The 22,371-nt window shown below is 42.8% G+C and overlaps 1 protein-coding gene across 1 annotated transcript in view; it reads right to left on the reverse strand.

Annotated features, from left to right (window-relative positions):
• Nucleotides 1-8,983: 8,983 nt before the first annotated feature.
• Nucleotides 8,984-22,371, reverse strand: part of LOC119387417 (transmembrane 6 superfamily member 1) — a 32,072-nt gene continuing 18,684 nt past the window's right edge. Inside the window, exons 5-9 of the mRNA XM_037654806.2 lie at nucleotides 20,907-21,007; nucleotides 20,393-20,491; nucleotides 19,875-19,973; nucleotides 18,097-18,216; nucleotides 8,984-14,681 (exon numbers count right to left, since the gene is read on the reverse strand). Of these exons, the coding sequence (XP_037510734.1) occupies nucleotides 14,478-14,681; nucleotides 18,097-18,216; nucleotides 19,875-19,973; nucleotides 20,393-20,491; nucleotides 20,907-21,007 (623 nt within the window). The 3' untranslated portion in view covers nucleotides 8,984-14,477. The remainder of the gene's footprint in view (nucleotides 14,682-18,096; nucleotides 18,217-19,874; nucleotides 19,974-20,392; nucleotides 20,492-20,906; nucleotides 21,008-22,371) is intronic.

The raw sequence follows: 22,371 nt of genomic DNA on the forward strand, positions 1-22,371 counted from the left end.
AATTACACCATCTCCCGCTAAAGGGGACCATGAGGCGATGCGAAGCCGGAGCATTTGCACGATCGCGTTTCGTTGGCGTTCGTTGGGCATGCTACCGACCTCGCGTCGTGGAACGCGAAGAGGGACGCTACGCGCGTCGTATCTTCCATCTAGCCCGGCCGTTAATTCTCATAGGGCGAGCGGGGAACGCGGTCGACAGGCGGGCGAGAGGGGGGCAGCGTAGGAGAGGAGGGAGAAGGGGAGGGGACGCGCATGCGCTCGAGCTCATCGCGGCGTTGCGCAGGAGAGAATTTCGGCATGTCTAGCCCGCGTTTCAGTGGAAGAGTGGAAAGGGGCGAGGAGAGGGGTATGGGAGAGGGGGAGGGGGAGAGGGAAAGTGGAGAGAGGAAGGGGAGAGGAAAGGGAAAGTGGGGAGGGGAGAGGGGGAGGGGAGAGGGAAAGTGGAAAGGGGGAGGGGAGAGGGAAAGCGGAAGGGGGAAGGGGAGAGGGTGAGTGGAGAGGAGGTGTGTGGAGAGGGTATGCGCATGCGCAGTAAGGGTGGTCACGCCGCACACCACCACCACCACCACCACCACCACCGGATTGAGCTCCGCCTTAAGATACTTCGCATCTAAAACGCCGCGAAACCGCGGTTAAAAACAACGCATTCAACCGACCGCTTCCCAATTCTCCAGGGCAAGCAGTGATGTTCCGTCCTACGCCGAAGAATTCCCATTCCAAGACACGAAAATTTCCTATTTCGGGCATTTTTCCCTGCATACTTCGAAAAAAATCCCAGCATATTTCCCTGCACTGTGGCAGTAATGCGTGTGAAACACGAACAAACACACACGCACGCACACACATATATAATGGATGTGTGACATGTTTACGACTGTTCAAATCATGACTGCCTGCGTTCCTGCGCAGCACAGAATCATGGCCTTCGTAACCTCATGTCCTGTACATACATGGGTTTTGAGTCGAACACCCGGAGTGAACAAGAAATCGCTCCGTATACATCTCTTGCACTGACGTCACCATGGCCAACATTTTGGGGTACCAGTTGCTCGAACGCGCCGAGCAAGAAACGTTGAGGCACGCCATGAGATTAGTGCCGGTGCCCCCAACCCCAAGCATCTTTCATACCCAAAGCCTCGCGTGCCCCCTTGGCCAACGCCTCCTAGAACTTTGCCTTGGCGCGGCTGGCGAACAAAAGAAAGCGGGGAGAGCACAAAAGAACGCTGTGACCGAACGACTGGGTGACCCCATCTGCACTGGCACTCTCTAATGAGATAAAGAAATCACGGTGATCGCCATGTTGTGACCCTAGAGCAGAGATATGTGACGTCTCTTGCAAGCTATGTATAATTATCGGAAACAAATTTAAGGACTCTGCCTTTGCGTGCTGCATGCGCCAGAACCGATTGCAGAAATTGATGAAGTAGCGCACAAAATACACAAGCTTGGGTAGCGTAAAGAAGCTTACGTAAAGCGGGCGATTCAAACAGTGAATTAAGAGGGATCCCCAGAAATGGCAGAAAGGTAGACTGGGAGCGACAGAAAAAGACAGCAGAGAGTTAACTTTGTCTACGGTAACCCACGCCGACCAGAGCGGTAGGAACTATAATGACCTGACTTGGCTCAAATAACAAAGAAATGACATAGAAGTAACAGGCAAAACGACTGAAGAGATTTGAAGGGACCGAGTGAAAGGGGGCAACAGCTTCGCTGTCAGACTGCTTTCACGGCGTGGAACTGGCAAAAAAAAAAAAAAAAAATTCCTGCATTCTTTTCTTGATACTCGCAATTCCTCCCAGTGAGCCTGTTTGAAGGCGCCGATTCCCGATATGCGCTGCGGTTTAATCACGTGATATTTTCATATTTCGAGCGCTTCCTTATTCAGCCGGGAAAAAAAATGAGCACTCGATTAGTAAGCTCTTGAAAATAGCGCAGAGAGATGATGTCTGCATATGCCTCATTGACGTTTTAAATATTGTGAGCACCTGTCGAGTTACAAAATTAATTATAATTAAACCTCATTAACGAAAAAATTCGTAGTAATCACACTAATGTGCAGGGAAGAATACGTACTAGGTTTGCCTCGCGTATCACAGTTTTTTTTTCTTTTTTTTTAAATCTTAGTGCTCGATAGTTGGGACACCCTGTATTGCATGTAGGTCAAAAATGCATCCACAATCAACTTCATTAAAATGGGATTTAAATTTCAAAAGTCAGAAGATTACAAGATTTACAAAGGCTTACCTTTTTCGTCAAGAATGCACCCACAAGTACTTTTATGAAAATGGGACGAAAGTTTGAAAAATCAAGAAACGTAAAATTTCCAAAGGTTATAGCAGAGTCCTTCAATTGAAGGACTCTGGCTACAGCTATGCTTGCCTTTTTGGCAAGAAATACAGCCACAATTGAATTGATTAGTAATATGGGTTGAAACTTTCAAAAATAGAAAATTGGCAAGAAATGTTTCACAAGGTAGATTGTGATGGCTCAGTAAAGTTGAGATTCCAGGAATTTTCTGAGCCTTCATTTTCGTTTCACCGCTAAAGCGCACTCACTGATACCACACAAATGTGCGCATGTCTTACAGTAGAAGCGCCAGGTGCATATATGCTGTGCTTCGTGTGTGTCTGGTCTCTGTTCACCGTCACTATGTACCCATGGTGATCTGTTGCTGAGCCCCGTAGAATGCTTTAATCTCATGGCACCAGCATCACAACACCCTACAGCCCGAGGGTGCATGCCATGTGCATCGTGGCACAGTTCTATAGCGTCCGAGTGCTCCGTTTGAGGAACCTGTGTGATCTGTGTTCAAGTATGCCCAGTACCAGAGAATTTGTCACAAATTTTTGAAGGACACTTGACACCAAAATTACAAACCACATACATGGACATTTCCAACCGATTATTAGTGGCGAACGTTGCCTTTAGGATATTTTAATTTGGAGCTAAAGTAAGTGTGGCTGCTCATCTGAGTTGGCAGCACCTCGCAACATCACCACTAATAGGACGTAGATCAGGAACCCCGTGAGACGTTCCACGAGTAAAGCAGGTATTGTCAACGTCAGAAACAAGTTTTGGGGTTTCTTATAATTTTAGGTGGCATTTAGAAGTGATGTCATAATTAAGGATGCTAGCATAAATTATGCAATACATTAGAGCATTTACCATTCAGTTTCTGGATGACCAAACACAAAGCTACTAATTAAAGCATAAAAGTCAGAAACAAGAATTTTGGTGTCGGGGGCCCTTTAAAGTGGTTAGCATTTAACACATTCAAGGCAGGCTGCTTATTTCTATATACCTTTTATTGAATATTACACAACACACTCAAATAACAAGTGATTACACCAGATATCAAGAGTGTCATGAATGTATTGTATATGCTGAAATGACCACATACCCTGAGGCCTGAGGAGAGACTAGAGTTGCAAGGGGCACTAGAATGTGCAAATGTAAACAAGCTGGCTCTTCAATTTCAAAAATTAAGTAGAAGTGGTGGGAGGCATAAGGTGGTTAAATGTGCAGATGCAGTTAAGAATGAAGAACAAGATTTAGATAGTCTGCAAAACTACTCAAGAGGGCCTTTGGTTTGAGAGCTTTCATCTAAACAGATGAGGACAGAAAAATATTTTCACTTGGCTTGTAATGTACTTAATTTTTTCAGGCTTGCTACACTTAAAAGAGTTAAAATCTACCAACTGCAGAAAGCAGATTTGTTTTAATTAGGCCATCAGCATCCACTTCACAATCATTTAATTCAGTCAATAAATAACTAAATCTGGACTCTGTGAACTGCATCTATAGGGATAGCAATATATAAGACACTGATTTATGTAAACGTTGTTCACTTTAGAAATTTTGCAAAACCTTGTGAAAACTGACAATTTCATGCAAGCTGTGGACTAATATAAGAGATTATCCCATTTATAGATGCTTTAACAGATCAAGTTTACTTAAATGTGATATCTACTTTTATTGGAGGCATACTTACCATAATTTCTGAGATTTTACGTACCAGAACCATGATATGATTATGAGTCACACCGTAGGGGAGGGTGCCAGAAATTTCGACCCCCTGGAATTCTTTAACATTTGCTTAAATCTAAGTACACTGGCCCCTAGCATTTCATCTCCATCCAAATGTGACTACCGCAACTAGGAGCAATTTGTGACTTTCGGGTCAGCATCCAAGCACTGCAACCAATGTACCACTGTGGCGGCTATTGTAGGAACATTACACTGAAAATTTATGCTTACATATATATATATGTACATACTGTACATGCACCTCCACCGAATGCAACAGGCGGGTTCTTCTAAAGAGGTTCGGCACGGCGCCTGGCACAAGGGTCACGAATGCGAGACAGCGTCAGCACAGAAAACAGACCGAGCGTGCAACGCACGAACGTCACCGTCTTCACTCTCGCTGGCACAGAGCGGGCGCCGATGCGCACCGGTACAATACATATATTTTAGCTATGAGGACTTGGAAAAGACTGAACAACTTCATAAAAATACAGCTTTCTGCAATCGGCAGAATTTAGCTCTCAATGCAGCAACTTTCATTAGAATTAATTCAACAGTTGCCTAATGAAATAATTTCTTCACTTCACATGTATTCGAATAGGAATATTGGTACAGGCCCCTATTAGTTAATGTTCCATAATGAGCTTGTTTGATGAAGGCATTTCACAAACAGAATTACAACTGTGAAACTCACAGCCAACACATGTACTTAATACAACAATTCTCAAATCTATATCAGCATCAACATCCTACACAAGCCACTGCTGTACATCATTTCGCATTCAATATGCAAAAGTTATTCAAGTGCTGTATACAACATGCGCGTTTTGTAAATGGTACCAAAAAGACTGTACAATATGCTGTACCCAGTTTTAAAAAATGAGCACCAGAATTATTTTCTTCTTTTAGCACTAGCATGTTGTAGGCTGCCTAACAACACTATGGTCGCAGAAATTTAAGGCACTAACTTTACAGTGAAGGTTCAGATAACCTCCACGCAAATGCTATTTGGTTAAAATTCGTTTGAACCCATTAGGATATGTGGTTGAAACTAGTTCGACACATTTTGTATGTTCTATCAACAATTTCTGTGCATTTGTGCATGCGAAATTCTGTGGCATAAAAAGCTAGAAAAAGTTGTTGCTTAGTGCTACGTAGTATATGCCTGGTTGGCTATAACAAATTGTTATATAAAAACTACAGGGTGATTCCACGTAAGATCGAACAAATGATGGCTGGTCGACCTCTCAAATTTATTTGAAAATTTTATATATTATTGCCTGATGAGTGGAAAGAAGAGATCCGCAATTTGTTTTGCCGCCAAAAATTTTTTCGAACCACAGGAAATCAATAATGACGAAGAGGTGGAGTGGAGCGCTCATCCGCTCTGCTGTTTTGGCCAACTTTCGTTATGAACTGCACAAAATATATTAAAGTTAGGTAGCTGAAATTTATTTACCTAAATATATGCATGTTTTTGCTTCTGCTCAGGTATTTTTAGTTTTTATGTGTAGTGTAGATGTTTTTATAAAAAACCTCAAAAATGGCCCAATCGGCAAAATTTTCTTTACTTTGAAGGTCTTTATCTCAAAAAAGCCTTGTAGCAGAGCGACAAAAATTCTGCATTACGTTCTTCGCATGCTTATCTACCAAACTGCCAAATCTTGTATTTATATAACTTTTCAGTAAAGAGATATGATCGGGCTAACTTCAAGAAAACACCGAACAATGAAAACTTCTGACGACAATTAAAAAAAAACCCATTTTTTAAATTTCTTAAACTTTGTCCACTTATTCTCCTCCACATCAGCTTTCACAATCATTAAAAACATGTTGCATAATGTCGTTTCACTAATAGTTACGGCCCCTCCAATGATACCCTTTGGCAAGGATGGGCAATTCCGACTTCTTGCCCAGCAAGTGTATAAAATGCAGGCAGGATTGAATTTCTTTTTATTAAAAGGTCAGCAGGTACCTAAAAAGGTGTCGCCGGCACTGAAGACGTAAAGTTTGAAATTATTTGGTCACTGCAGCGGCCACGAGCTCGGAGCTACCGAGTAGGCGCGCGCGCACCCGAGATGCTCGTTGTAAAAGACGGCGCAGTGAGAGCTCGTTCTCGCGCCCTCAGACCGATTGAGTTCGAAACAGCAACACCTCTCGGGTGACTTGAACGCACGTGCACTGGAGCTTCGCTATTCTATCCGCCCTCTGTTCGCATCTCAGCTAGGCGCTGATAACGCGGCGGAGATGGAAGCAAGATGAAAACTCTATAAGGGAGCTATATGAGCGCTCGCTTCACGCACGCTGCTGCCACAGAAACTGCGCTGCGCCAGTTGCGATCAGTGGAAAGCATGAACGTGGCGCTCCAGTGGCAAAGCAAAGTATGAATTGTCAAAGGAAAGAAAAGCAGAACTATTGGTAACCGGATGCGCTTGTCTATATTAGATGTCGGCAGCAGACGGCGTGAACTGGCCGCGCGTTCGGTGCGCTGTTCACACTTCATTCGGCGCGGATAGTTCTTGTGCTTTGCTCTTACTCTACTCCTCCTGTGCGTCTCATGACGAGAAAGTATAGCTCTGAATGAGTCTATTGTGGAGACTACCTTTCGAAGCACAAGAAGCTTAAAGGAGTACTGACACGAATTTAAAAAAAAATTCGGATTGTTGCTCTAAATAAAAATACTGGTGTCGAGAAACCTAAAACGACTATTGTCGTGCCTGGGGATGCATCCTATATATTTTAATTAGCGCCACCTTAAAAAGACACTTTCGGTTTCGATATCGAGGGGGTGGCTTCTCAGTGTCGTTTCATAGCAGTGTGACGTTACGGAGATACAGAAATTCGCGACGTACTAGCGGGAAATCCGTCATCTGCTCGTGGTGCAATAGACAACGATGAGTGAATTGTCGTCCAGTGACCCCGACAGTGATTTCTACGATTTAGGCTGCATGCAGGACGCAGAACTCGCGAACTCGGAGGAACTGTCTTGACTTGTCGGGATAATGTCCTTGCAGTGTGGCTGGCTTGCATATGCTCAGCGACGAAAACTTCAAAGTCAAATTAAAATATTTTATACGTGTTCTCCGACTCCAGTGTGTGGACAGCGTGGACACTGCATACCAACGAAGCAAAAAATGTCCCTTTTGCGATGTCTCAAAATCGTGTCAGTACTCCTTTAATTATTGCAAAGAAGCCAAAATTTCGCAGAGTTACCGACCTAGACATAAATGCTTTGAAGGGACGTTTAACGCCCGAAAGATCAGTGACTGTCAGTGAGACGGACTACTTGTGCTACGCGTGCTTTTGCTACCACTGCAATGAAAGATCTTCACGGAACGCACAGTTTAACGATGACATTCTTATGCCCCCTGAAAATGAAATCGACGCAATTAACCAGATCACTGCGACTACCGGTGCACGTGCGTCCAAATCACCCGAGAGGTGTTGCTGTTTCGAAAACGAGCTCTCACTGCGCCGTCTCTTACAACGAGCATCTCGGGTGCGCGCGCGCCTGGTCGATAGCCCCGCGCTCGTGGCCGCTGCAGTGACCAAATATTTTCAAAATTAACGTCTTCAGTGCCGGCGACACCTTTTTAGGTACCTGCTGGCCTTTTAATAAAAAGAAATTCAATCCTTTTTCAAAATTGGCTAGCGCGAAAATCGACAAGGACTGAGAAGGAACACTGATGTACGGGACAGGCGCTAGTGTTCATCAGTGTTCCTTCTTAGTCCTTGTCGATTTTCGCGCTAGCCAATTTTGAAGATTATGAACCAAGTAGCCCAACAACGTATACTATTAAAAATTCAATCCTGCCTGCATTTTATACACTTTCTGGGCAAGAAGTCGGAATTGCCCATCCTTGCCAAAGGGTCTAATTGGAGGGGCCGTAACTATTAGTGCAACGACATTATGCAACATGTTTTTAATGATTGTGAAAGCTGATGTGGAGGAGAATAAGTGGACAAAGTTTAAGAAATTTAAAAAATGGGTTTTTTTTTAATTGTCGTCAGAAGTTTTCATTTTTCGGTGTTTTCTTGAAGTTAGCCCGATCATATCTCTTTACTGAAAAGTTATATAAATACAAGATTTGGCAGTTTGGTAGATAAGCATGCGAAGAACGTAATGCAGAATTTTTGTCGCTCTGCTACAAGGCTTTTTTGAGATAAAGACCTTCAAAGTAAAGAAAATTTTGCCGATTGGGCCATTTTTGAGGTTTTTTATAAAAACATCTACACTACACATAAAGACTAAAAATACCTGAGCAGAAGCAAAAACATGCATATATTTAGGTAAATAAATTTCAGCTACCTAACTTTAATATATTTTGTGCAGTTCATAACGAAAGTTGGCCAAAACAGCAGAGCGGATAAGCGCTCCACTCCACCTCTTCGGCATTATTGATTTCCTGTGGTTCGAAAAAATTTTTGGCGGCAAAACAAATTGCGGATCTCTTCTTTCCACTCATCAGGCAATAATATATAAAATTTTCAAATAAATTTGAGAGGTCGACCAGCCATCGTTTGTTCGATCTTACGTGGAATCACCCTACACAGCTAAAGAAAATGTGAAGAAAGCTTAGCCTTCTAGGCTCACTGGGGAAAGGATTACGTCTTTTTGAAACTCTGATGACTCGCTTTGTTTATAAATCTTTGGAATTAACTAATGAAATGAAAGCATTCATGGAGACAGCTCTATGTCTAGAGTTTTAAAGGTAATGGATGTAAATTAACTTCAAACAGTAGAGGGAACATAATGCGCCATTGATGCATCTGTGACATTGTGAAGTGCACAGAGCTCAAATGCTTTTGGTACGCAAGGCAGATAGTGGTTAGAAACTTTGAATCTACCATTTCTGAAGCGTCCTACTGCTATTATCATGCATAAATGTAATTCCAAAAGAAAGAATTAACAGTTTACTAAAAAAGAGGAGTAATATACGACAGGAGAATAAGCAGATGGGCTTGTTCCCAAGTTTATGCAATAAGATGGAGGATGGCTGTCGACATTGCATGAGCTAATGAACACAATTATTGATAAAATCCTGTCTTGAAGTTCGCACTAAAAAAAACAGGCGCAACGCTGTTATAGCACAGACCAGAGTTCATACACGGAGCAAGGCGCAATGCATGCAGTAGTCATGCAAAATGCAAGAATGCCAAAATGCCATCATGTAAGCATAACACAGAAGTGTACGTCATATTGAAGCAACAATTTGGCTTGACTGCACACATAATGCAAACTGCAATAGTTTTGCGGAAAACAAAGGATGTGATCTTTAGGATAAGTGCAACAATAGAACAACAGATTGTAGAACCCCAATGTTCTTTCATGATGACGGCAAACATTTCGAAAAATAATAAAACATCCTGCCTCGGTCTGTCAACAATGAGTCAATCCATAGTGGCAGCCTTTCGTGTTTTCATTTAAGTTTATGAAAGGCACCTGCCGAAAACAATGACACATATGTTAATGCATTGATTTGGTTGCTTGCACTGATTTGCAAGCTAAACTTAGAGATAGAAATACATCACAAGTGATAAATGGAAACAATTAGGCCCATTCAGCTGCTCATAAACAAGCTCAGATGGAATAAGTAGCACATAAACAAAAATATGAATATATAAGAGAATAAGCTACGCAAAACATTTCCCCACTTAAGTGGCTCAAAAGTTCCAATAAAACACGCAGCGAAAATTAACAAAATAAAAACCAACAAAAGTTATTACCATTTTACATGACTATAGTAACTTATAACAAAGTGCACGTGAATGCAAGAGTAGAAATCTTCACTGGGCACTATAATGTGCGACAAAAATTACATCTGATGATATTGTAAACAGTAAGTAGACCTAAGTAATATGACACAGGGTTACACAGCATTAATGAGTATGAACCACGCATAGCTATAACTATTTATTCTGGCTCCATCAACGTATTCTGAGATGGATCAACTTGTTTCAAAAGAGTTGTCAGAATGTTCCATGCCTAATTAACTACAGTACAATTCAAACTTTCAACTAATTCAAATAATTTCAAACTTTTGGTTGGCCTGCTATGTCATCAATGTATTTTAACGCCGCCTAATTCAAACTGCTTCATTGTATTACTTCCGTTGATTCATGCCTGTTGCATGACCATGCTGGAAAATAACTGCTGTCTTTGTAACTTCCAGCTGAACGTTTGTGTTCTTATGTCACTAACAGGCGCAAATAAAGCCAATTTCCTGTCTACACATGTCAAAGCAGCCAAACCACATGCACCAATAAACGCGTGCTGATTGAGGAAGAACGAAAGAAAGTGAGACAGTCTGGCCTTGATCTACTGCGTGCGGAGCAGTTAAGCCATTTTTGCTGCAGCACACAGGTGTCATGCAGAAAAGCGTACTAAGACTGGCAAGAGGCTACCAGCTGTCACGGGACGCAGTGGTCACATTATGTCCCTTAATTACACACCCATGTACGCAGCTTACAATAACGTGTACCAGTATAATCGCTGACGTCCAACTACTTTACTAGCACTTATTAAGAGCTATCTGTGAGGTTACTGCGGTTGAGACCAACAGACAAAAATGCACACCAGTTTTATTGTCATGTTACCCCAATTTAAGAACCTCCAGAATTTTTTAGGTGCACAAGTTGGCAGGTATGTATCTGCGAATGTTTCATTACAACACAAGTTGGTATGTTTCCGCATGCCATATTTATGGAACTTATCATGAATCAAACAAAATTCTAGCGACCCCTCGAGCTTGAATTATTGAGACTACTGTATACAGACGCTAGCCCTTACACAGTTAACTGAAACAGTTCAATGTCAAATAAATACAGGATGCCACATGAAACACGATATTCAATGATTACATCCCCTAATTGTAGCAATAATTTTACTGACCAAAATGACAAAAATCTTGACCTTAGTGGCTAGCTGTGTGGCATAGGCACAGAATGAACTCACCAATTTTAGCAATGAGCCTTGTACAGTTCTCTGGCTACGGGTGATTCAATCACGCTAAAAAGTTTCAGCAGTTACATTGCCTTTTACAAATGAGCCTCAATTTAGATTTCATGCTTAGTGCTAACAACATGGCCAATGATTAAAGCATCTGTGTGCTACAATACATTAGCAATGGAGTAGGTAGTGGTTTTGGTTGGTCTTTAATGCTTCTCCATCTTGCTCATCCCCACTCATCAGATAAGTGCTATGAAAACAAGATATTACTCTCAGTGTTAAAATGAAAAGCCTTATACCAATAAAAGTTTATCTAACAAAGCTTTTGTTGCTGTTAGTAACAAATGTCACTGAATTGAGGCTCAGCTGCACAGTGATGTACAGCGTCAACATTTTGATAAGCCTTGTGCAGTTGGTGGCTAAGTACATGCTAGTTAACCATTAAGAAGAATAGATCACAACAATGTAGAAACTATAATAATAATAATAATAATAATTACTAGTAAAAATCCACAAATATATTATAATGCGGACTCTTATCGGACTTACACAAAATCAAATTTTTCCGAACGCTAGTCTCCAAGCTTTCCGTTTTCTTTTCCTGTTCAATCTGCAACAAGTACTTCAGCTTCAACTTGGTAGCAATTATTGTCACACCTTGTTTGAGTACTTGCAGCTATATATAAAAAAAACTTTCAAAATGCACTTTTAAGTGTTTCATATATACACAATAAATAAATCACAACCACTAACATACCAGAATACTGCACAGTAACAAAGGCAATTTCGCTCAAGTCAATCCACATAAGCATTGACCACACAGTCACTGCAGTGCTCATATGACATACACCAATTTGTTTTGTACAGTAGCATGTGCATAAACATGGGAGCTCGATATCACGGTCTAATTAACATCTGTTCAGAGCCACACCACAGGGTGCTACCGGCACATATATATGAAATGCACGATTCATTGCCTGACATATTCATTGTGGCAACAGTACTCTCAGAATTAGGCTTCGATTCCTGTACATCACAATCAAACCAGCACGTGGGATATTTCTGCATCGCTCTCAAGCTCAAGAAAAATTACAGCAGAGCTTGCATTCAAGAACAACTTTTCATCAGCATAGACCTTTAGCAAAAATACCTCTTCATGAGTGCTGGAAAGACCTGCATTTTCACAGTCGCACAGAGGCAATAACCACTATGACTCGCAGATTACCAACACTGCAGCTAAAGGGACTGACAACTGGCCAGAACGTGCGAGAAGACACTGGTGGAAGTGGAAACACTGAATTATAGTGGCAGAATCGAGCATTTTTTTCAGGATTTGAATCCTTAGCTTCACGGTCTGTTGGTTTCTATAGGTTGTGTCTAACAAAAGAAACAAGCCTTCGATCAATCCCCCTCTTTCGTTCATTCATATCGAGGGTCTTGTTTCGGCAGACTTGATGCATTAGGTAATATTCAAGGGTTTATTGGTCAGCTTCCTGCTCGTAATAAGATTACGTACTACGTGACGCCAGCTGTCAACAAAAGAGTGTTCCACACTCGCCATCAAGGCTGCGAGCGGTGCTACCACTCCCAGGATTACACAAACATAAATACCCAATCAAGTAGATGAGAAAGCGACCACCACTGTAGCTCAATTGGTAGAGCATTGGAAGCATTATCCGAAGGTTGAAGGTCCGGCATCTACATGCGCCAAGTTCATTTTTCATCCACTTTAATTCCATTCCATTTATGTCATAATTACTACACTACAGCTAAACCATACAAGTAATGTCTCCTATAGCTTCCTTGGCTTCACTGTCTGTTGGCTTCGTTAGGTCGCGTCTCATAAAAGAAACGAGCCCTTGATCAATCCCCCTCTTTCGTTCACTCTGTGATTAGACACTCTGACCTGTAAGCTCTCTGTTGCACTCAAGACTACAGATACCATAAATTGTTGGTTGTCAGTCCCTTTATTATCGAGCTGTTAAGTGTGACACATTCAAACCAGCTGGTTCACAATAGCTGATATACAGCAGTTGGTTCACGCAGCTCTGACTAGGAACTCTGCTCAACGAAAGCCTAAGGACAAACACAAAGGCAGATAATCAGCCTAGCCCTGTATTTTCCTCATCGAGGCTACACAGAAGTCGCACTAATAATTCTTACTGCCTCAACAGCAGTCGGAGCAAAAACAGCACTGGGGCCACACAACCATACTGTTCACTCTCATGGCTACATTATGTACAAAAAGGATGCGTAAAATCAAACGGAAGCCATGGCATTCACAGTTGCTCAAACTTGGGATGTCCAATATATTTTTTGCATAATTTTGGAGTGGCATAGCACCAAATATTACTCACCACATGATGCATCATATTGTACTAGGCCGAATAGTATTCATCGAGTTTTATATTATGTGAATCTTATGCATGATAATAGATTACACTGCGTGGTAAAGATGCCATGGCGCTGCACTGATTTGATTGAGATGTGTACTATGTGCGTGGTACTTCAGGGGCCTCTCCGATATGGCCGATTTTCTTTTCAGTGAAAAAAACAATTATAAGAGCAACATTACAACAAACAATGATCGAGAGGACAGTCTAGCTGTCAAGAAAAAACAAGAGACTGCGCAGGTATCCTACAGATCTCATGTATATCTTTAGTGCAAACACGCAGACAATGGCTCGATAAGCCTCAAAATGTCTATAAACAATGGCATAAACCAGAAAACAAAGCAACAGCCGTAATACTACAAAACTGGCGTATGGAACGTACTTAGCGAGTGTGACAAATTCTGATCCATTCTTGCTCCGTCCATTCTACACCATGAACATATGTACTATTGCCACAGGTCCACATATGACCTTATGTTTAAGAATCCTGTTCTTAGAGAACAGTAAACGCTTGCAATGAGAGTGTTTTCCATTTATTATTATTACTCATTCTATGACAGGCAAAACCAGCCTGTATTGACAACTGGAAGCAACATGCATGCACAACTGAAGTCCAACCAAGCACGAGATATTTATGTGCACTTCAATGACAAGCAGTTGATCATGCCGAAATTATGGCTCTTCAAATCACACAAAGCCATTCTGTCTTCCAATGGCATTTAGGCTATTTCAGGAAGTTTATGTTAACTTATGTGATTGCTTTGCATAGAGTAAACCTCTCTACACACGTGGTAGAAAAGTGAAGCAAGTCTCAATTGCACCAGGCCTAAGTAAAACAAGTAGAAGCACCAACTAGGACGGACACTACAAAGCATCTTCCACACTTTTCAGTGCTCAAACAATAGAAAAAACAAAACAAAATATACAACATTGGCTAACCTGTCAACTGTTGCTACGTTTTCTTGATTTCATGCCATCATTTGGAAAGGTTTGTCATTAGCCTGTGCCAAGGGCAGTGGAAAGGGCAAGCACAAAGTTTGGACATGCCACAATTGCCACTAAGATGGCTTGAAATCACCGGGCATAGGAGTATAACATACTACGAAGGGCTAGGACATGCGTCGATCGCTGTGCGAACGTAGAGCAGCAAAAAACTGAGGATCGGTGTTGCACCGGTATGCTAGGAATTGGAACCCCAGGGCCAGAAGGAGGTTCACAATCCAGAAGAAAAGCCATGAGCCAGGCTCGGGAGGAACCCGCATCACGTATGGTGTACGTGGATGAAAAGATGCACCAATGTGTGACACTTGTCCCTGCATCAAAGGTGAGACATTGGTGATCACAGAATATGTGGCAGTTTTGTGGCAAATTAAGGAAAACAAGGGAAAGATTAGTATAAGGAAAAGCTAAAGGCATGAGCAAGAGGCAATAGTGACATGTGTAGTCAAGGTGTCGGAACGAAATGTTTTTCGTTTCGGTTTTGGTTTCGTTCTACCGCAAAAAGTTCCGTTCCGTTTCTGTTCCGGATCGAAAAGAAAAGGTTCCGTAACGGTTCGTAACGTTTTTTTTTTTTTATGCAAAAATTTGAAATAAAGGCAATCATAAAAAACATTCGATTTGTGACGTAGTTACTTGCCCTCCTCTTAAGAAAGTGGGTCAAGGGTAAAACACGTTCTTCAGAGAAGCGGAAGTAACTGTACCACGTATTCCCACCAACTAGCACAAACCAGTATTCATTTCAAAGTCATAGTATTTATTTTCTCACAAGATAAATACGAATTTTTTTTAGTTGGCCTAATTCTTTGTGTCAAGGGAGTGAGCACGATCTCAGAAGCAGCACGTCATTGAGTGTACTCTCTGATGTGCGAGACCGCTGTTCTGATAAAAAGATAGCCAGGCCTGCGCGGAATACACAGCCCCGTCACAGCGAAAGCTGGAAGAGCGGACTTTGTAGAGCCCGTTGTAGAGTCTCTTGGGGCAACTAATACAAGTACACATGAAAGGTACCCACTACGCCATAAATCATGGCAATTTTTCTGAAGCAGCGAAGTTCCCACTATGCCATTCTTCTTCATTCTTCGGAGAATCGTGGTACCCACTACACATCTGTAAGGCATTATGTGCACTTTGTGCTGTGGCTGACGATGATGAAGTATTATGGCTGGGCACTTTGCAGTGGGTGGGAAGCAGTGTTGTGGAATGGGCGTCTCCATTCCATTACAATCCCATTCTGGGGAATTAGAACTTGCTGCAATTTCATCCCTTTCAATTCCTCAGAATGAAAAAACTTAGCCCATTCGGACTCTGGGAATGGCCCGGCAGCTCAATTCCATTCCTGCAATTCTTCAACGTAGGAAAGGCATCTTGATAGTTTTATCGAGTTAAGAATTAACGCCCCATAAAGCTGATGTCATCAGGTGCATTAAGAACTGCAGAAGTACGCAAAACACGTTACCAAGGCCGAGGGATAGTTGTTTGGTGACATATCTCATGCAGTACAACCACCCTACTAATTCCCATAGGGGCAGTTCTCCGCTACCTATAGTATTTGAATAGTCAGCGTGCTTTAACTAATGGTGGCGTTTTAATATTGTTTAAGCTCAAATGTGTTAATGCTAAAATGACAACATAGCGTATTTATTTGCTGACAAAAGTAGTATTCAGGAAGACTAAGCAGTTTTGCCACGAGTCCTGGAGCGGTCGGGAATATCGAGAAAACTAAGATTTGGTTAATGGGGAAGAAAACCCTCTAGATCTTCTGGTATACTAGTTGGAACAGTGCACTGCTCGGGCACCTTGTGCCTTTGCATCGAATACGGAACGCTGGGCCACACTTCTCGTCAGCACTCACGCTTGTCAAGCGCGCCTCGCAAGCATGGATGGGGTGAGAACTTTCTGCGTTCGCCTGTGCGCAGGTATGCAATGTTTTCCTTGTCGCAACGGTAATTTACGTGTGTCAGATACTAAACCGCTCGTGAGATAAAGATCAGGCTGTGCATAGAGTATTCACCACTTTCGTGTGGAGGTATCAATGTGAACCAACGCGCAGAAATAATTTGTTTTCTCCCTTCTGTATCTGCTGGAAACTTATGCCTCGGTTTGTAGTACACACGTTGCTTATAAATGTACCGTGCTTGTAATTAGCCAAACCATTTTAAAAATACTGCTTTATTGTTAATTTCGAGGTTTTGACTTACTAATGTTTGAAGTTTGAAAAACAGGACGTAGACGAAAACGTGCTCTATTTCCGGAAAAAAATGTAATTCTATTCCCATTCCATTCCGTGCAAAAGGCGCTTAATTCCATTCTCATTCCATTTCTCCAAGTGTTTTCCCCATTCCATTCCGGGGTCCCGAAAATGTGGAATGATTCCGGAGTCATTCCAATTCAGGTGGGGCAACTCCGCAACACTGGTGGGAAGCATTAAAGCACACACTCTTTGCGCTATTAGCATTGTCTGATGACTGGATGTTATTTTCCTCTTCTGCCACGCTATATTACATATGTTAACGCGAGTCCTTGCCCGACATGACGCCTGTATAGAGTGTTTTCGTGAAGGAGCTACAAGCACTAGCGCGGCACTCTGGTGGAAGATCCGACTGCCACGCAGAGCGCGCGGGTTAAAATCCCATCCGATCCTAGAAATTTGCTTCTCATTTAATTGTGTCTTATATCACGCGATAGCGGTCACGGACACCTGCGGCGGCGGACAACTATGGTGCCAAAGTCAGCTGTTGTGATCTCATAACAGCTTTCGCTGTAATAAAATTCAGCGCCGACAATGGCCTCTCCACTTTGGCCTGCGTGAGAGGTGCGCGAAAGTCCACTTGCGTTAATATAGACATCTCTGGTTGCCACTGTTCTCATTTTTCGCACAATTTCAACATATCTTTGCTTTGGAATTCCTGCCTGAGGTACGCGCTAATAGAGTATGCATAACTGCTCACGTTGCATGAGCTCGGTTGTTCCAGATTGCCAAGTTTTCTCGTGAACCAAAAAACAATTGAAAAAATTGAAAAACTCCGGAAAACGAAAAAAATCGTTTTTTTCGTTTTTCGTTTTCGGTTTTCGTTTCGTTCCGACACCCTGTGCGTAGTTGTTCATGTTCTTTCCAGTGACTTTTTTCACCAGCTAAACCGAACGTTACGAAGTCATTGCTTGCCACCAGAGGCACTATAAGAAGCTTCTCAAATGCTATCACCAATTGTTATCAGATTGCACTGATGATGTGAATAGAAGTGTGCATTCTACAACTCATGTAAGCATCGGCAACTATGCTAGAATGCATGATGATGCGCGTGTAAAGAGCCCTTCAATTCGCCTGTGCATAAAATTTCAACCAACCGACAACTCTGCTCACCACTTCTGTTATACTGCTACTATTCTTGCTTTGTTGAACACAAGTTTGTCAAACAAAGAGTTAAATGTATAACTTGCGCTTTGGGTTGCCGTATTTGTCACTGTAACAACAATGCAACAACAGGGTGAAGAAATAAAATCATCAGCCCCAATGCTAGAGGACAGCAGGATAACGTCGCTTGAATAAAACCATGGTGAAAGGCACAAATCCACGAGAGACAGAGGAGAGAATAGGCAAGCAGCAAATCGGTGGTGTTGAAAGCAAGCATGCACGGTTGTTATAGCAATACTGGAAGACTCGCACATCTACTCTGTTGGCTGTCTGCTAATCCTAGGAAACCTAGCCTATGAAGCACGTGAGAATCACACCTGTAGTACAGCACCAGCAATGAGAAGGCTGAGATCTGGCATCCACTGGCAGCCGGGCACAAGTAATGCGTAGGCACTGGCAAGTTGCAGAGGAAGATGATGAAACAGATACACAAGCATCTGCAAATAAGAAAGTCGGTAGGGAAACATGCATGAGACCACTGCGACATGTGGTCATTACAGGCCAAACAACAACTAAAAGCACTGAAGGGAGAACATGATACACCAACAGGGGCGGCGCCAGTGGGTGTGCGGGGGGGCAGCTGTCCCTCAAAAATTACCGCCTGCCCCTCCTTTGGCCCCCCCCAAAGATCAAACATACTCAAAACACAACGCATAAGTCCCCAGCCTTGCTGCCCCCTTGAAGGAACTCACTTGTTGTGGGTGCCCCCCAGTAAAATCGTGGCACCGCCCCTGTACTACTATCAGCTACTGTCAGCGACGAAAAGACACAAAGATGGAGTACCCGCAAAAATTAAAGCATGAAAATTTAGGTACACTTGATCGTGTGCACATGAACACATTTGGACAAAAGGAGTGAATGTCAAATTCAAAACGATAGGTTTGTACTGGTTCCTTGCAGAAAAGGGACAACAATGAGCTACAGAGAATTGATGTGCCTATAACAAGGAACAATTTTATAGACACAGAAACCATTTGCAATCAGCAAAGATCAATGAAAAACAATGAAAAATTGAGAAAGCACCTGACAGAATAATAATTTATCAAGTGCCAGAACTTTATTGAAGGGCCAGTAAACAGGCTCCCACTTTTCTTTTACACCCCCCAAACAAGCTCGCCAATTCGTACAGTAGAGCGCGGCAAACACATTTTCCGAATATTACAGCGCTGTGCGCAGCGCAGACCCTCCATTCCGAAAAACAATTTTCGCGCCTGTTTCCTTCGCCTAACCAATACCCCTCGTACGCACAGTGACGCAAACTTGCCCATGGGCAACTAGACGTAGCACTGAGCGCGTCGATTGGTCAAAACCAAGCCTCAAAACCAAGCCTTCCTGTTCCCACCCACCGCTTTGAAACTGCACCTTGTTTCTTGGCCCTGTGGTGATGTGGTTTCAGCCACGCAGTTGTCGGGTTGTCGCGCATATATTCCTCGCTCTGCATAGCACCTGCACGCACTTGGCCTTCGACATGAGCAACGCGTGGAGGAAGCGTTGTTCACTTGTGGGCTGCAAATCGAGCGGAGAGAAGGGGAATAGCTTGGACGGGTTGCACTTGCTTGGGGTTCTCCACGCTTTTCTCTCGCGCCCCTTCGTCGTCTTGGAAAGCAGGCATGCATTCCTGCTGCATTGTGAACTGTCACAAAGGTTTAAAAATACCGAAGAGCCGAAAACTGCCCATCAAGTTACGGAGCACGTGCGACAATGTAAACAATAAACAACCAGGAGCTGCAGCAAGCGGAGTGCACTGTGACTGATCGAGCTCACCGATGACGTCAATTGCTAACGTCGTGTCACGTTGCCGAAGTGGGCGGAGTCACTACAACGGGCTACGCCTTCCCCTCCCTGTGGCAGAGAAGGGTGGCGAGGCCGCGCAAAAGTTTTGAAACCAGCTGAAACGGATGTTCTAACCCCAGTAACTTCCTTATTAAAGCACGTACTCACAAAATTCTTGCAGCAGCATGTTCACATAGCAAAAGTGCGCATATTTCTCTTCATTACAATTTTTGGACCTCAGGGTTGTTTACTGGCCCTTGAATCACGTGTGACGAGAGTATTAGTGTAACAAGAGAAACTGCCAGTTAACCAAACCACTAACCTGCATCTTTGGAAATGGTGCCGGGTCTTTGTGTTGCAGATACGGTTCTACAGTTGCAACATAACGATTGATCCAGCCAATGTTTGTTCCTAACACCGCCTGTTAATAAGATGAAAGCGTATATCAAGTAAATACAAAGTAAGAAAAGATCAAGTAGTCACCACCTCAACATCAGCAGCAAACAAGAAGATTAAACACTGCCATCCCATCATGTATAATATGAAAACATCATATTGAGGGAAAATGTAAGTGGAACGACTCAAAGTGCCAACAGCAAAATTTGAAAATTCCAATTTGGGAAGGTTATAAATAATGGCAAAGACTGCTAGATTTACATTCTTTCTTTCAACGTACCACACCTTCCAAGTAAAAAACAATAGTAATTATGCTACGTTGCTACATAAACAAAACGATACCTGCTTTTGCATTTGTGCTTGATATTTGGATCTGTATTTCGAATGGTCACTGCAGTTCAATTCCATAAGATAAATAGAATGATTATTGTCAAAAATTCTTACCAAGCCTCTGAATATGGTTATAAAGCTTGCAGCGAAAAGGTAAAGAAGAAAGACAATATCTTGCTTGCGAATGAATAGGTGTTCCCTAGGGCCAGACACCTGCAACAGTAAGCCAGAAAGGCAAAATTTCAGGTAGTTAAAAGTTATCAAACAATAGAAGTTCGCCACTGAAGATTATGAAATTTTCGGTATATATCACAATTAGTTTTTAATACTGTTTACGCATTTAATGTCTGTCTCTTTTTGCAAATTTTACCCAGCATAGCCAACCATTTGTGAAGTGTCTTGTACAGCTGTTTATGCAAAACATTAAAGGGGCCCTGCAACACTTTTCCAAGTAATCTTCTAATGGCTTCATTATAAGAGCTTATTGCCTCACGAATTGACTGCCGCAAAAATGTTTAGAATCCGTCAAGTACGAACGGAGTTACAAGGATTTGCCGCACGCTTTAAGCACTTTCTCTCTCCTTTAAAAAAAGGAAAGGACGAAAAGAAAGGCTTTATACACACATACCGAGTAGGTGATCCTCTGATGTCTCAGTTGGTAGAGGAAGCAGAGAGAAGCAATGGCCACCAAAAGGTAGAACACAGCACCCGGCGTGATACCATGTTTTCCTGGCGACAGGAAAGCAACGGGATACAATGCTCAAAGCAAAGTATGTGTTAGGCTGAAATAGGCCCACTAAACCATAACAACTGTTGGGGTTTCATATCCCAAAAGCACGATATGATTATGAGAGAGGCCACAGTGGAGGGCTCTGGAAATTTCAACCACATGGGGTTCTTTTAATTTGCACCTAAATCTAAGCACACGGGCCTCTAGCATTCTGTCTCCAGTGAAATGGGGCCGTCGCAGCTGGTATTCGATCCCGCGGCCTTCAGGTCGCGTCAAACACCATAAACACTAGACCACCTTGGCAGGTGCCCACTAAGCCACATCCATACTAGTAAAGCTATGTAAACAATCAAAATAATATTGTAACACAGCGCTTGAAGAGCACGAAAGAAGAATGAAGAAGTAGAACAGGCGCAAGGGATTTGGTGATCGGCGGCATCTGACCGTCCCTTGTCTTTTGAATGCCACTTCATTGACCTTGTTGTAAATAAACCCATATCATCCGTAACAATATGCATAGAGTAACTTTGTTAAGAGTCAACCTATTTGTATTGGGAGCTTCACCTTTCATTTATTCAACATTATTATGGAGAACGATGACCCCGTGTGAAGAAGCTAACAGAAAAAAAAGCTTTAGAAGATAAACATTGCAGCCAAGATTGCAAGCCGATAAGGATCAAAAGCGTTTTCTATTCTCAGGAAATGTTAAATTGCGACATAGTATGGAATACATGATTATAATAGCCTGGCCACTAAATGAAAAGTAAATTGTTTGTACATAATGCAACTCACACGCTAAGCATCTCAAAGCATTAACTAGCATAGAAAAAGACGTCAAGGGTGTTAATTCTGTCTTTCTATGTATACATCTGTGCATAGAGCATTGGGATACTGCACTGGATGTTATAAGGTCTGTGGAAACCACGCCCACCGGTTTGGCGAGATAGCGCCACATGCTGCGCAGAGGTGGTGCGCGTGGCCCTGCTGCACGGCTTAAAAAGGGACAGCCTGCGCACTGCCGGGGGGAGTGAGGCCGGAGCCGCCAAAGTGAACAGTCGATGCGTAAGCCATGAAAATAAATGTTTTTCTGTTGTTCCTTGAGACCTCTGTCATCCTTGCCATAACTCCGGACGGGTTGCAGCAAGCTCAGTACCCACAGTTGGCGCCCAACGTGGTTTTTGCTCTCGCCCGTAGGAATAGCACGGTGGACGTAGGTCCGGTCCCTTGTCTTGTTCGTTGATTCTCCGTGTAGCGCATTCTCGTGTGTGGTCTTTTGTTGCGCGGTACTTTTTTCCAATGGCACAGGCGGACGGAAAGCAGCTCCGGTCTGGGATGGTTCAGGATTCTTCGCAGGCTGACCAGC

This window comes from Rhipicephalus sanguineus, chromosome 3, assembly GCF_013339695.2.
Source record: "Rhipicephalus sanguineus isolate Rsan-2018 chromosome 3, BIME_Rsan_1.4, whole genome shotgun sequence".
In the NCBI taxonomy this organism is placed as follows: Eukaryota; Metazoa; Arthropoda; class Arachnida; order Ixodida; family Ixodidae; genus Rhipicephalus; species Rhipicephalus sanguineus.